The 12,974-nt window shown below is 43.9% G+C and overlaps 1 protein-coding gene across 6 annotated transcripts in view; it reads left to right on the forward strand.

The window, feature by feature from the left end:
• The first annotated feature begins 451 nt into the window (after positions 1 to 451).
• The window catches only part of kctd16b (potassium channel tetramerization domain containing 16b), an 82,941-nt gene continuing 70,418 nt past the window's right edge, over positions 452 to 12,974 (forward strand). For 3 of the 6 annotated variants that reach the window (XM_048994974.1, XM_048994972.1, XM_048994971.1), the window contains exon 1: positions 452 to 2,473. In XM_048994974.1, coding sequence (XP_048850931.1) covers positions 1,633 to 2,473 — 841 coding nt within the window. In that variant the 5' untranslated portion in view covers positions 452 to 1,632. The remainder of the gene's footprint in view (positions 2,474 to 12,974) is intronic. The other 3 variants (XM_048994970.1, XM_048994969.1, XM_048994968.1) reach the window with 1 other exon arrangement.

The raw sequence follows: 12,974 nt of genomic DNA on the forward strand, positions 1-12,974 counted from the left end.
ACTCACACCTCCAGATTTGGGGGTGAAATCCCTTCCCCCTGTCCAGGGTCCACCCCTTGCCCTGTTGACTGTGACAGGTTCCAGAACATTCCCGTGGGCCCTGTACTGAAAACACGGACAGATGATGGACAGATGGATATCACCTCTTCAGGATTTTGACCGTTAGCTACATAATTTGTCATATTTGTTCCCAAGACGACGATGGTCATATTATATTATAATAGGCGAAGAGAAGCACGTCAACGGAAAATACGTGAAATCGCAAAATTATCGCTATAGTGGCAAGGAGAAGACAAATAAACCGTTAAATAAAATCAATCTAGAAAGAATAAAGCAATGTAACCTTTCAGTGGGCTGCAAACATAAAAACAACCGGCAGTTTGACAGGCTACACATCATTGACAAAAGCAGATATTTCGAAATAGCCAGTCTCTGTCCGTGGTCCTGAAACCAGAACGCGCCTGGCTGTCGGTGAGAGGAGTCATTGTCAGTCATTTGGTGAATGATACTGACAAACATGGTCGGAATTTGAAATACGTAGAATTTGTGATCGGTGGGGAGTTAACAATGCTCTTCCAACATCTATTCTAGTTAAATATTGTCATGCTGGAAAAAAGTTCAAATGATGAACTGCGATGGACGAAGAGAGCGTAGGAAATTGCAGATGGTGTTTTCCTTTAAGATGATGTAAGACTTTATTCCCCGTGATGGTTTATCCCTGCACCGCTGAAACAACATCAGCAGAGACGTTTTTACTGTGCTGCCAGCGCTGCTCGCAAGACATAGCAAGGATCCCCCCTGCAGGCTCCGGCTAAACCCACTCGCAGCATCGCCTTTATAAAGCCGTTTTAATCGCTGCGCTGGAAATAAAAGCTGGTCGCGGAGAGGCGAAGCAAACCAACTCCAGCAGGGACAGATGAAGTGTCCGACGTCCGTTCAGAGAGCCGAGTTCGTGTTTTATCCCTCAAGTTATCTCGAACGGGTCATCATGTATTTTTCTTTAACAGGAGAAGTTGACATGAACTACTGGTGACGCCGCCCGGCTACATTCCACGGATTTTTTTAAGTTGCTGTGAACTTTTGCAGGAATAATGTAATATCCAGTGCTGTTTTTTTTTTAAGGTTGGGGTGAGATTTGTTTTCCAAGTGCCAACAGTGTTGACCGTGTTTAATAAATCCTGGGCGTGATAATGCACGAATTACCATGTCATGCTATTTAAGGTAATATTCCAGAGAAGAAATTGGCCAAGCATCCCTCCGTTTTCCGGCTACTACCGTCGACGGGCAGAAGAGGCAGGGCGACCGGTTCCAAGGCTTTATACGCGTCTTCATATTTTGAAGTAACCTAGAAACCTTTATATTGACCAAATGGGGCTTATCAGTCTATATTTAACTCTTAATATAGCTGATTGGCAAGAGAAAATATAACCATTTTGTACAACAGTATAGCTTTAAAATATAGTCTCTGGTTGAATATAATTCTGACTTTCGGATTAGATGTTTAAATTCTGGTATGATATTCGTTGATTTTTTTTTTGTATGAAAATCGCTCAGTGATTAAATACCCACATTTACTTTTTGGACGCACAGCAAGCATTCTTCGCGACTTTAGCCTTGAAGGCATTTGCATGCATGACTGAAATAATGGCCCTGAGCGGTAACAGCAGATCCCAGCCGCAAAACAAAGATCAAGGCTCTGCTCCCACTTCTTTCCCCGACGTCGTGGAGCTAAACGTTGGAGGACAGGTCTACTACACCCGTCACGCCACCCTAATTAGTGCGCCCAACTCGTTGCTTGGTAAGATATTCTCTCCCAAAAAAGACAATTTAAAGGATCTAGCCAGAGATCCCAAAGGACGCTACTTTATCGACAGGGATGGCTTTCTGTTTCGGTATGTATTGGATTATCTAAGAGATAAGCAGATCGTCCTTCCCGACCACTTTCCAGAGAGAGGAAGACTAAAGCGGGAAGCAGAATACTATCAGCTTCCGGAGCTGGTTAAAATCCTCACCCCCGAGTACTTTAAGCAAAGTCCGGATGACTATTTCCACAGCGACATCGATGACATCTCCCAAGGCAGCGACCAAAAAATGTGTCCGCCGTCTTTAGGTGTGAGCGACCGCAGGTACGGGTTCATCACCGTGGGGTACCGGGGCTCCTGCACCCTGAACCGGGAGAGCCAGCGAGACGCGAAATTCAGAAGAGTGCCCAGGATTCTGATCTCCGGCAGAATCGCTTTAGCCAAAGAAGTCTTCGGGGAAACCTTGAATGAAAGCCGAGATCCGGACAGGACGCCGGACAGATATACATCCAGGTTTTACCTTAAGTTCAGACACCTAGAGAGAGCATTTGACATGCTTTCCGAGTGCGGATTCCAGATGGTCGCCTGTAACTCCTCGGTTACCGCATCGTTTGTCAATCAATACACAGAGGACAAGATCTGGTCCAGTTATACAGAATATGTCTTCTATCGTAAGTAGAAGTTCGGGATTTTTTTTTTTTGCTCCTTACCTATGCAAAATTCCTTGATCATTTGAATTTCCTTAGCAAAGAAGGTTTCTGTGTTTAAAAGGCAGTAAAAAAATCATATAATTTAAAAGCCATCTGAATTCATGCAGGTTAATAAACGGCTTTTTTTTTCACCACTAGAAGGCACAATTGATTTGTAGGTCTCAAATTATGTGCACGTTCTGAATCCTTCATGTAAAGATTTTATGACATATTTTGTAACATTTGCAGCTTGTTTCTCGGGTACAAACAAACCAGCCACTGAATGATCAGGACGTTAGATTTGATCGTAATTGTTTTATTATTTTATTGCTTGAATCTTTATAACGCGGTGTTGGGGTGCTCCACTCACTTCCTGATTAGAGAAGGTAAACGAGGCTTTGATTCCTCGTGCGCCTTCGTCTTGGTACGGGGTGGGGGGGGGGCGGCAACAGATTCATGTTTATTCAGTCTGTTCCCACTGACTCCCTGCCGACTCCGTTACGAATAACACAGACCTCAGAGGACTGTCAAAGTTAGCTGTATCTCCAAGATGTCCTCCCACAACGTGCGGTATTTGGATGATGACTTCTGCAGTTATTCTAAAAATACCCCGCTGCATATTGCATCAAAACACCTCACATTTCCTCCTTTCCTCTAGAGGAAATCTTTTATAGATAGCATACACAACACATACTTCATTTGAAAGAAAAACAACAACAGGAATATGTGAGTTTAACTTAACAAAATATGCTCCTGTATCTAAGTAAAGGTGATCAACAGTAGGCCTAGTTAATCTACATTTATGGACACCTTTTAGTTTTGGTTAAGTCTCTAAAGTCCAAACACAGGTTGAATTAATATGCCATTAAGCACAGCCAATATCTAAAACGAAATAGTATATTACAGCATAGAAGGATTTGATTACCAGTAGGCCTGTCTGTTTTTATCGGCATCATCTGTCTTTATTTAGGTAACCTGGTCACACAAGTAAATAAAACCTCGATTAAACAGGCCAATGACTTCAGATGAAGATGAGGCGATATATCATGTTGATATGTTTTACATACCTGCCTGTATGTTTCGCTTGTGCAGAGTTTGACAGCATCTGACTAAGATTCTCTTCTAAATGTAGTTGATTGCATTGATTTCTCTGTTGATGGACTAAAGAGCAGTTCGCAGGAAACAAACAGAATATATAATCGCCTCGAGATATTTCTAGTCTATCTATAGAAGCAAGGCGCCATGCAATGTAATAACAGTAAAAGTTTGGCTGTGCTGTTTCTCTTCGTACCGCAGACACTGTGTTCTACTCTTGTGCTGTCATGTCCCGGCCTGTGTCACCTTAATTGCCTTGGGCAGGTTATGTTTAAGACCCGTTGCGAATTTCTGGAAAAGCGGCGTAGCTGCTCCTCGCCTCCTTCACGGCAGCATCCCCCGGGGGTACAAAGGCTACGGCGCCGAGCACAGGAATCCGTAAAGCGTTTGCTGCATGGCTGGAATGAATAATGACAGGTGATCTCCGAGGCGAGATATCACGCACATGCGCACCGAGTCACGGCGGGGACGTTTTAAACAATCCATAATAAAATGAAGGTAGATGAAGCCCTTTATTCAACTTCTAGTTTCTCTCCTAGCCAACTCTCAACTTCGGGATGACTATAAGAGCGGTAAGGTTTAGCTTGGAAGCTGATGTTTGAAAGCTCTTCAGCAGATTTATAATCTAGTAGAGTAATTTCACCCTAACTCGTGCCCGTTGCTTCCGGGATAGGCTCCAGACCCCCCGCGACCCAGTAAGATAAGCGGTTTGGAAAATGGATGGATGGATAGAGTAATTTCAATTGATCACTTATAACCGGCTAAATGTGACGCAGGGCACACATGGGTCGGCGGATAAGATCGTCCTCCTCTCGTGGTCTGGATCCTCTCCGGTTCCCTGCTGTCCACGCCCTCCTGCCGTGAATTTGGTCCGACCCGCCTTCCCATTGCCTTCGCCCACAAGACGAAATAGCACCAGCTGGGCTAACAGCTATGCCAGTGTGGAGGAAGTAAAACGCAGCTTCTCGCTGGCACCAGAGAACATCACAATTAAACAGGAGCACATACAGCAGCTCCACATACTGTTGTCTTTGGGCTCCGACTGTATATTATCAGCGAACTGGAGGAGTACTTCTAAAATCACATTTAAACCCACGGAATGGAGATGATGTCTTACAAAACTTGTATGAAATGCATCAATGTCGTAAAACGAGAAAGGAAACGATTGCAGTTAAGCTGTTTTGGTTAAAGTTTACCTGGATGTGAGTGACTGCTGAGCGAATGCGTTCTAAATGATCTAGGACATTCTGATGATGCACGTAGCATGGCATATAGACGGATGTATTCATATTACAGTGGACAGAGAACTAGTTTGCCTGCTAAAAAATTTGACCCATCCTATCAGATTCAATAATTGGTGATGGGGCGGATGGAACCTTGCTGTTTTATTTGGAAAATGCTCAGATGATTTCCTCGAACAGTGAAACATTATACATCCCTTTACAAAGCATAATTGTATTCTTTCAGGATAAAGGCATTTTTAATGGCCTTTCGGCTAGTCATATGACTGCGGCTTCGTCTGCTTCTCCATGGTGCTTTTCCAGAATGTTCGCGGCGGACAAAAGTGTCTATCGCTGCGCTAATGTACCTGCTCCCCTACCCATATACCAGCTCATCAGGAGAGTATTGTCAAGAAGTACCTCATCAAAACGGCACCAGTTTTAGCGTTATTAATACATCAAAGGAAGCACATTTAGGATGACGTGGTTCTGTGCGTGTTTGTAAGATCAGGTGCGGCAATATAAATCACATTAATCTAGTTAAAGAAGGTCGTTTTTTTGAAGGTCACTTGAGGTCACCCTCCGTTTCATGAGGCTCTGCCGAAAAAGTTCACGGTCGTCTCTGGCATTAGAATGTCGCTTCCTCCCTCCACCTGGCTGGTTTCTGCTCGTTCCCAGTGTCTCCTGCTTCACCTTGCTCCTGTTTACTGCTGTCTTAGAAACTTTGAGCCTTGAAGCAGCCTGCTGCTCAGCGTAGCCTCCTGCCAGCGGAACCAGGATCAAACCTGGACTTACAAATGCAGATTTATTTGATATATAGAGCGGGCTCTTAATTTTTTTCAGCATGGATGTAAAATGCTGAGAAGCGTTTTGGCAGGGCGGCCCATGTTTAGCACAGAAATGTCACACGAATATGAGCCTTCTGCTTAATGCTAAGCATCTAGCACGCTTGGCTGGAAACGTGCAATTCAAGCGTTTGCTGTTCTATTCTGGCCGGTGCAGCGAGTTCAAGGCATCTTGGCCTGTCATCAGATTGTCGTGGTTTTGGCAGGTGGCTGTAAACGGGTGAAAATTCTCAAATGAGCCCCCTTTTTCTTCTCTCCTCGCCCCAGAGAGACCGGCTGCAACTGGTCGGTCCCGGTCTGTAACAACCTGTCCCGTTGTGGGTGTGAATTACATGCAAAGGCCGGTCTTCGCCGGCTATTTCCAGAGAGTGCCGGGAAGGCGAATGTTACAAGCGTAGAAGAGAGCACTGCAGGCAGAACCTCAACATCTGTCCGCCCCCCCCCCCCCCCCCCCCAGATCGCATTCAAACCCGCCACCAATCAGAACCGCCCAGTACTTCTGGATGCCACTGAATCTTTCAGCTTCACAATCCTGCAGTTTGAAGCTCAGGAGTGTGGTGACAGTAGGGCTAAGCAATCAGCCGCTAACACAAAAATATGGAGGATTTAAGCATGCGTCGCGTGGGGTCTCAAACACACAACCTGCTGGCGCAGCACAAATAACAGGCGAGGCCTACATTTTCGTTTTGGCCATTTAGTACAATGTAGTTCAATATATCTTTGAGGAGCGCAGGGAATTTCTTTGTTTCTTTGAGAGGAACGTTGAAGAAATGGGCTTTTGGTAGTTGATGCAACAGCACTGATGAGGCAGAGCATTTACCACGAATTTTCCCAATATTAACAGTAATTTTTGAGACCGAAGGACTGATGTTGGCATGTAGCCGATGGTGCACATTATCAGCTAGGTAGGTGATGACAGTACGCATCGGGGATTGTTCAGAGGAAATTAGCTATGTAAATTCCCACATTATACTGAAAATGTTAAATTAGCAGAACAAATTGGCAAATTAATTAAATGCTCCAGATTGTTTCCACATCCCCCCCCCCCCACAATTTGCATTCACCTTTTTTTTTCCCAGAACAATGTGACACGGCAGCACTGAGTGTTTAAGTAAAACAGCGTGTGAGTTCCCCTCCGAGTTGACTGCGAAGGGATCAAGAAGGGGGCGGGTGTTCGGTGATGCGTTTGTCATGTTAATACACCCTGAAGGACGCTACCTCTTCCTGCTGCCATTCAGCAGATCAATAAAATTCAAGCCTGCAAGCAGAACTGGTCGGGCGGAAGACGATTCTACTCCTCCATTCGAAGACACTACAGAAGTACTATACCACTGCAGCCCGTGGTATTTTACCTCTATTTATACCTTGTGCAATGAATACTGAATTATGATCGCTATTCTTAGCCCAACCATAGCAGGGAATGAAACAAAATTAAAGTGATAACTACTGCCAGAGTATTTATAAGAGGGAGCAGCCGGTGCATAAAATATGTAATTCATAACTAATGATTAGATGTGAAAATCTTAGGTTATATATACCCTGCGTGGGACTAGCGATTCAATAAGCAAGTTAACTTTTCGTATTTTTATTCAGTGCTTTAGACTGCTCATTTCCAGGGTATTTTTTCCCCTCTTGTTCTTGTCTTACTGTAATCTTATTTGTAGCTAAACTCTCATTTCAGACCGTACCATTATCGAATTCCACCGACGCAGGTGTTTTTAGTATTGCTGGGCTGCTGTCTTTTTACGCATTTAAAAAGTGGTTTCGCGTTTTTAATACGTGATGTTTGTGTTTTAATTCACACAAGTAGCCCTATTTTCTGAGCAGTTCCCCAAAGTGGTAGATTCCTCTGGGCTGCTCCTGAACTTACAGGGGATCTGCAGGATGAATATTCTTTTTAAATATCGTGTGATCGGAGAGTAGATCAAGGCGAACTGGATAAGGCTGCATTTTATGTACATCGTTCAGAAGCAGACGTCTCAGGAGCCCAGAATGTTCACCGTACCCAAGCGATCAGTCATCCGCATGATCACGGCCCCCTTCGTCTGTCCTCCGGAGGCCAAGAAAAGTCCCAAAAAAACGTGAATCATGTAGAAATATCCTGTTCCGATTTGTTTTCGCCCCGGTTTCAGTACCGGGCCTAAAGCAAACGTGGATTTCCAACGCTTATCTGCTGGGTTAGAGATTACTGGCTTGTGCTTATATACGGAATAGCGTAAAACAGCGTTGTATACTGGGGATTCTGCACTGGTATGTACTGATACAGAACTAAACGTATTAATATGTCAAGTACAGCAGTTTTTGATTTGGGGTGGTCGCCTTATTTGTGTATGACACTCAAGATGATAGATGCTCCGGTTGGTAACTTAATAACACTTTGAATTCTCTGGGTGATGCCTGCCCCCTTGATTTGTGCATCCTGTAGGGGAGTGGGTAGACTGGGAGATTGCACACTCTACAGCCACAGTCGACAGACCCCTCCCTCCCAACCCATCTGTCTGGTTTTGGCGTGGGGAGCGTCTGATACGGTGAACAAAGGGTGTCACTTCTCAAAAGTCAGCCAGGTGATGAAATTCCCAGTTCACATGTGCATGAAGGACATCAAATGACAGGACAACAATAGATGGAGAACAATAACATTTATTAATATCTAGTTGGGCCCCTTGACATCTGAATTGAACGATTGTCTCTGGGACTGGAACAGAGCTGCTAAGTACAGCAATCATGTTCTGCCTCTAATTTCTGCACTTCCAGTTCAGGTTTTGGAGTTCGGCGCTTTGCGTGGTGTTGTGACTGACAGCCCTTTGTGAGTGCGAATAAGCTACAGCCTTCTGATCGCGGTGATAATGGATCTCTGGTTCAGATTTCGTTCTGGCATCTCGCATGCAGATATGGAGACATCGGATAGCACGGGCTTTTGTTTCTTTCATGGACGAACGCATTCATACATTCGCTGCACATCTGGGTCCCCGTTACTGGTGCCGGTTCTCACAGTTTGCGTGAAAAGCACTTATGCACTATGGTAGAGTTATTACGTTATTACGCCCGTGAACAAAACTAATGCCCGCCGCATTTTTATTTGTCTGTTTGTTTTTGAACTCGCGTATGTATTCATTTGGAAAACTATTTTTGAACCGCGAGCCAAAGAAAAGCACAGCGATGACGCTAAATGCCAGCGTTTAGCCATTAGCGGTAGGTGCTAAGTGGCGTGTTTGTCGCTCCTGTAAGAAAACCGCCCCGCACCTGGTATCGTTTTGAGCGCGACAAGCTCCCCAGCGCTAGCAAGAGGGGAGGTGAACATCAAAGTAAGATAATTAGGACCCCCGTGTGGTGTTTTTTATGTATTTTTTTTTGCATGTTCACGACGCCTCAATGCCATGCCGTGAAGAAAAAGGCGTCAACGAGAGCAGCCCCCCCCCCCCCCCAAGAGACTCAGCTGGAAACTGGAGGCTACAAATTGTGACCGAAACACCTGCCATCGCTATAATAGTGCTAAGTGACGTTACCTACGTGACTCCAGTTCAGAGCATATGGCGACAAGAAAAGACCCCAAAACATGTAGAACTTATATGTTTCTCAAAATATTAGTTTAATATAATGTAATTAAATGTAATATTTAACATGACATACATGGACATATATGACTAATGACACTTACATTTAATGTGGATTGTACATGAATGTAGGACTTACGTGTTTGACAGTACATTCATTTCATATGCATTTTTACATCAAAATGGGGAAGGATGGGCTGCATTTGTGGTGAGACTGGGATTTAGGCCTTTCTGGGACCAGGAAGCCATTGAACTGCCCAGTGCTGATAACAATGGTCTGTGGCTACAATGTGAGCTGCTAACAGGAAACAATTGAAATATAGCACCTTACTCTCCTTATTTTAATAACAATGCCAGAGTGCCGCTGCAGCACAATAACCTGCATGTCATGGGAAGCCGTGGTACATTTTATAAGAACCTGATCTGCTGAGCAGAGCAGAGAGACAGACACGTGAGATTTCCAGATGGATTACCCCGTGCTCTTAATGCAACTGCTGCTGATTAATTCAGAATTGTATTGGCGAGATTCGCACAGATTTGCATAGTGTATGCGTGGAAGTTCTAATATATTTAAATTTGCACTGTAGCGGATGAGCGTTTACATGGTATTTTCTTTTATGTAATATTTTATTTATATAGCACATACGACGGGAATTAAGTGCTAGAGAATCAAAGCTTTACAGCGTTTTATTCCCGCCATCTGAATGCATGGCTAGCCGTTCTGCTTAAAGCTTTTATCGCCACCGACATGCAGGTATGCATTTATTGTTGCGTTTAAATTCATTTATTTCTTTTGTGAGAAACGACCTTACGGGCTTGTGAATACCACAGCTTACAAGCCTGTGCATACAATAGAAAGCAAACTACAGATAAAGATCACTGACCCAAATGCACAGACATTCATTGTTGTGAGGTTTGTGCAGTTTTGTAATGGGATACTAGACATTACGCTCCAGTATGTTGATATAAAGCCTTGCATAAAGACATAAATAAATGTGCTAACTTATGATCCATATCTTTAATTAATACAGTCAGTGATAGTAACTATGGTAGCACATTGAGGTAAAACTCCAGGCAGTAAGGTGATTAAAATAATTCAATGAAACTGAGTTGGTATAACAGCTCAGAGGGAGCAGATGTGAGTTACGTCTGTAAGAAATAAGACAGGCCTTCCAGAGTCTGAAGGTATGAAGCCTTGTGGAGGTCTTGGAGCTGTGATGCTGCCGTCATGTTGGTTGTCTAGTGCACCAGTGCGAAGGTGTCGAATATGATAGGAGCTTCAACTGGGATTCAAGTGCTTTGGAGCGCTTGATCATTCAGCTTCACTCTGTTAAGAAAGTCTAAAGACAAAATCAATATAAAACAGTGCAGAACAATGTAGGACAGTGCCAAAACAATGCAGGACAGTGCCAAAACAATGCAGGACAGTGCCAAAACAACACAAAACGGTGCAAAACAATACAACACAGTGCAAAGCAAGATAAAACAGTGCAAAACAATACAGGCAAGTGCAAACAATACAAAATAGTGCAAAAAATACTGGACTGTGCTAAAACAATACAAGACAGTGCCAAAACAATGCAGGACAGTGCCAAAACAATGCAGGACAGTGCCAAAACAATACAAAACGGTGCAAAGCAATACAACACAATGCAAAGCAAGATAAAACAGTGCAAAACAATACAGGCAAGTGCAAACAATACAAAATAGTGCAAAAAATACTGGACTGTGCTAAAACAATACAAGACAGTGCCAAAACAATGCAGGACAGTGCCAAAACAATGCAGGACAGTGCCAAAACAATACAAAACGGTGCAAAGCAATACAACACAATGCAAAGCAAGATAAAACAGTGCAAAACAATACAGGACAGTGCCAAAATATTATAAAACTGTGCAAAACAATACAAGCAAGTGCAAACAATACAAAATAGTGCAAAAAATACTGGACTGTGCCAAAAGAATACAAGACAGTGCAAAACAATGCAAAACAGTGCAAAACAACAATGGACCATACCAAAACAATACAAAACGGTGCAAAACAATACAAAACAGTGCAAAACAATAGAGGACCATACCAAAAACAATACAAAACAATGCAAAACAATACAAGACAAGAGAGTGCAGTGCAACAGTGCCAAACTAGACAATTTGCCATCAGTGACTGATGAACTGCAGCAGCAGTGCTATAAAGGGCAGGTGCCGTAGATATGGCCGCTACAATAAATGTGGATGCTGTAAATCTAGATGGCTTTGGGAAAGAGGCTGTTCTTGAATTTGGCGGACTGTGTCCTAATGCCGTGAAACCTCCTTAAGGGGGGGTGAAGGGTCAATGAAAGGAAGGGGCAATATGTCAGTGCTGGAGGGGTTGTTATGACAGAAGCCACGGTTAGAGATGAGCATCAACCGGACAACTGAGTTGCCCACTTGTTGCGCATTGGCTAAGGATGCGTTGCGGCTCTTTCGCTGATGGGTCAGGCTTGTGGGGTGTGTGTGTGTGTGTGGGGGGGGGGTGATGGGCAGCCAATCGAGCGGCGCTTCTGGCGAGATGCAGAGCAATCTAAGAAGGACCTTGAGTGTCTCAGCTGAGAGCAATCAACACAGCAGCGACTCGAGAAGCTTCTAGATGATGACAGGGAACAGTGGCAGGAGTGATGCAAGAAGATCCGAACAAGAGGGACAGCTTGCGAATAATTATGCATTAATTATGTGAACTTTCATGTTTTTTTGATTACTATTCTGAAAGGGCTTTTATACTGCAATTTTATTAACTCCATCACACTTAGCTCTTATGATTTGTATGCTGTGGTGATTAATTAATTTGCGTTGAAATGTCAGAATTTAAATGCCACCACTGTGGAAAACAGTGGGGCGGCGTGTAGCTTAGAATCTAAGCACATTTCTGGAAAGTTGCTAGTTTGTATGGCCTGGTTGGGACCTTAATGCCAAAATCTGTCCCCAGGGGGCTTGATAAATGGCTTACACTGTGCTCTGACCACTGGTCGGAGAAAACGATGAAATATATGAACAAAAATTCTTGTGCGCCCATACTTGTATGAAATACAAATAAAAGCATCTTGTGAATTTGACTGAATCCACTTTTAATAACCTGAATTATTTTTTGACAAGGTTGAAACAGAAAGGGGGGCGGCAGTGGTTGCAGGGCGGTGGTGCAGTGGTTGCCTGGGTTACATGTGTGTGGAGTTTGCATGTTCTCCCCATGTCGTCGTGGGGTTTCCTCCGGTTTCCCCCCACAGTCCAAAAACATGCTGAGGCTAATTGGAGTTGCTAAATTGCCTGTAGGAATGCATGTGTGAGTGACTGGTGTGTGAGTGTGCCCTGCGATGGGCTGGCCCCCCATCCTGGGTTGTTCCCTGCCTCGTCCCCATTGCTTCCGGGATAGGCTCCGGACCCCCCGCGACCCAGTAGGATAAGCGGTTTGGAAATGATGATCTGTAAGAATAAAATGGTTTCTGGGTATCCTTGTAGAGAAGGGGTCATTGTTCACGTAAACCCACAAATTCAAGCGTTTGCACTGCCTAAGTTTACGCTACACAAAACACCATCCACTGTTTTCCCGAAGAGGGCCATCTGTTTATTTGTTTGTTTATTTATGCAATTGTTCATTTATATGCCCATTTGTTTTTTTAGATTGTTATCGTTTGACTTCCTTTTGTTTGTTTGGGGAGTTTACCTAGGGCTAATCCATTAGCTACCCTCGGCAAGCCTAGGGCCCCAGTAAAATTAGAGTGCCTAGTTCCACCTCGGGA

The sequence above is a fragment of the Brienomyrus brachyistius genome, chromosome 24 (assembly GCF_023856365.1).
Source record: "Brienomyrus brachyistius isolate T26 chromosome 24, BBRACH_0.4, whole genome shotgun sequence".
NCBI lineage: Eukaryota > Metazoa > Chordata > Actinopteri > Osteoglossiformes > Mormyridae > Brienomyrus > Brienomyrus brachyistius.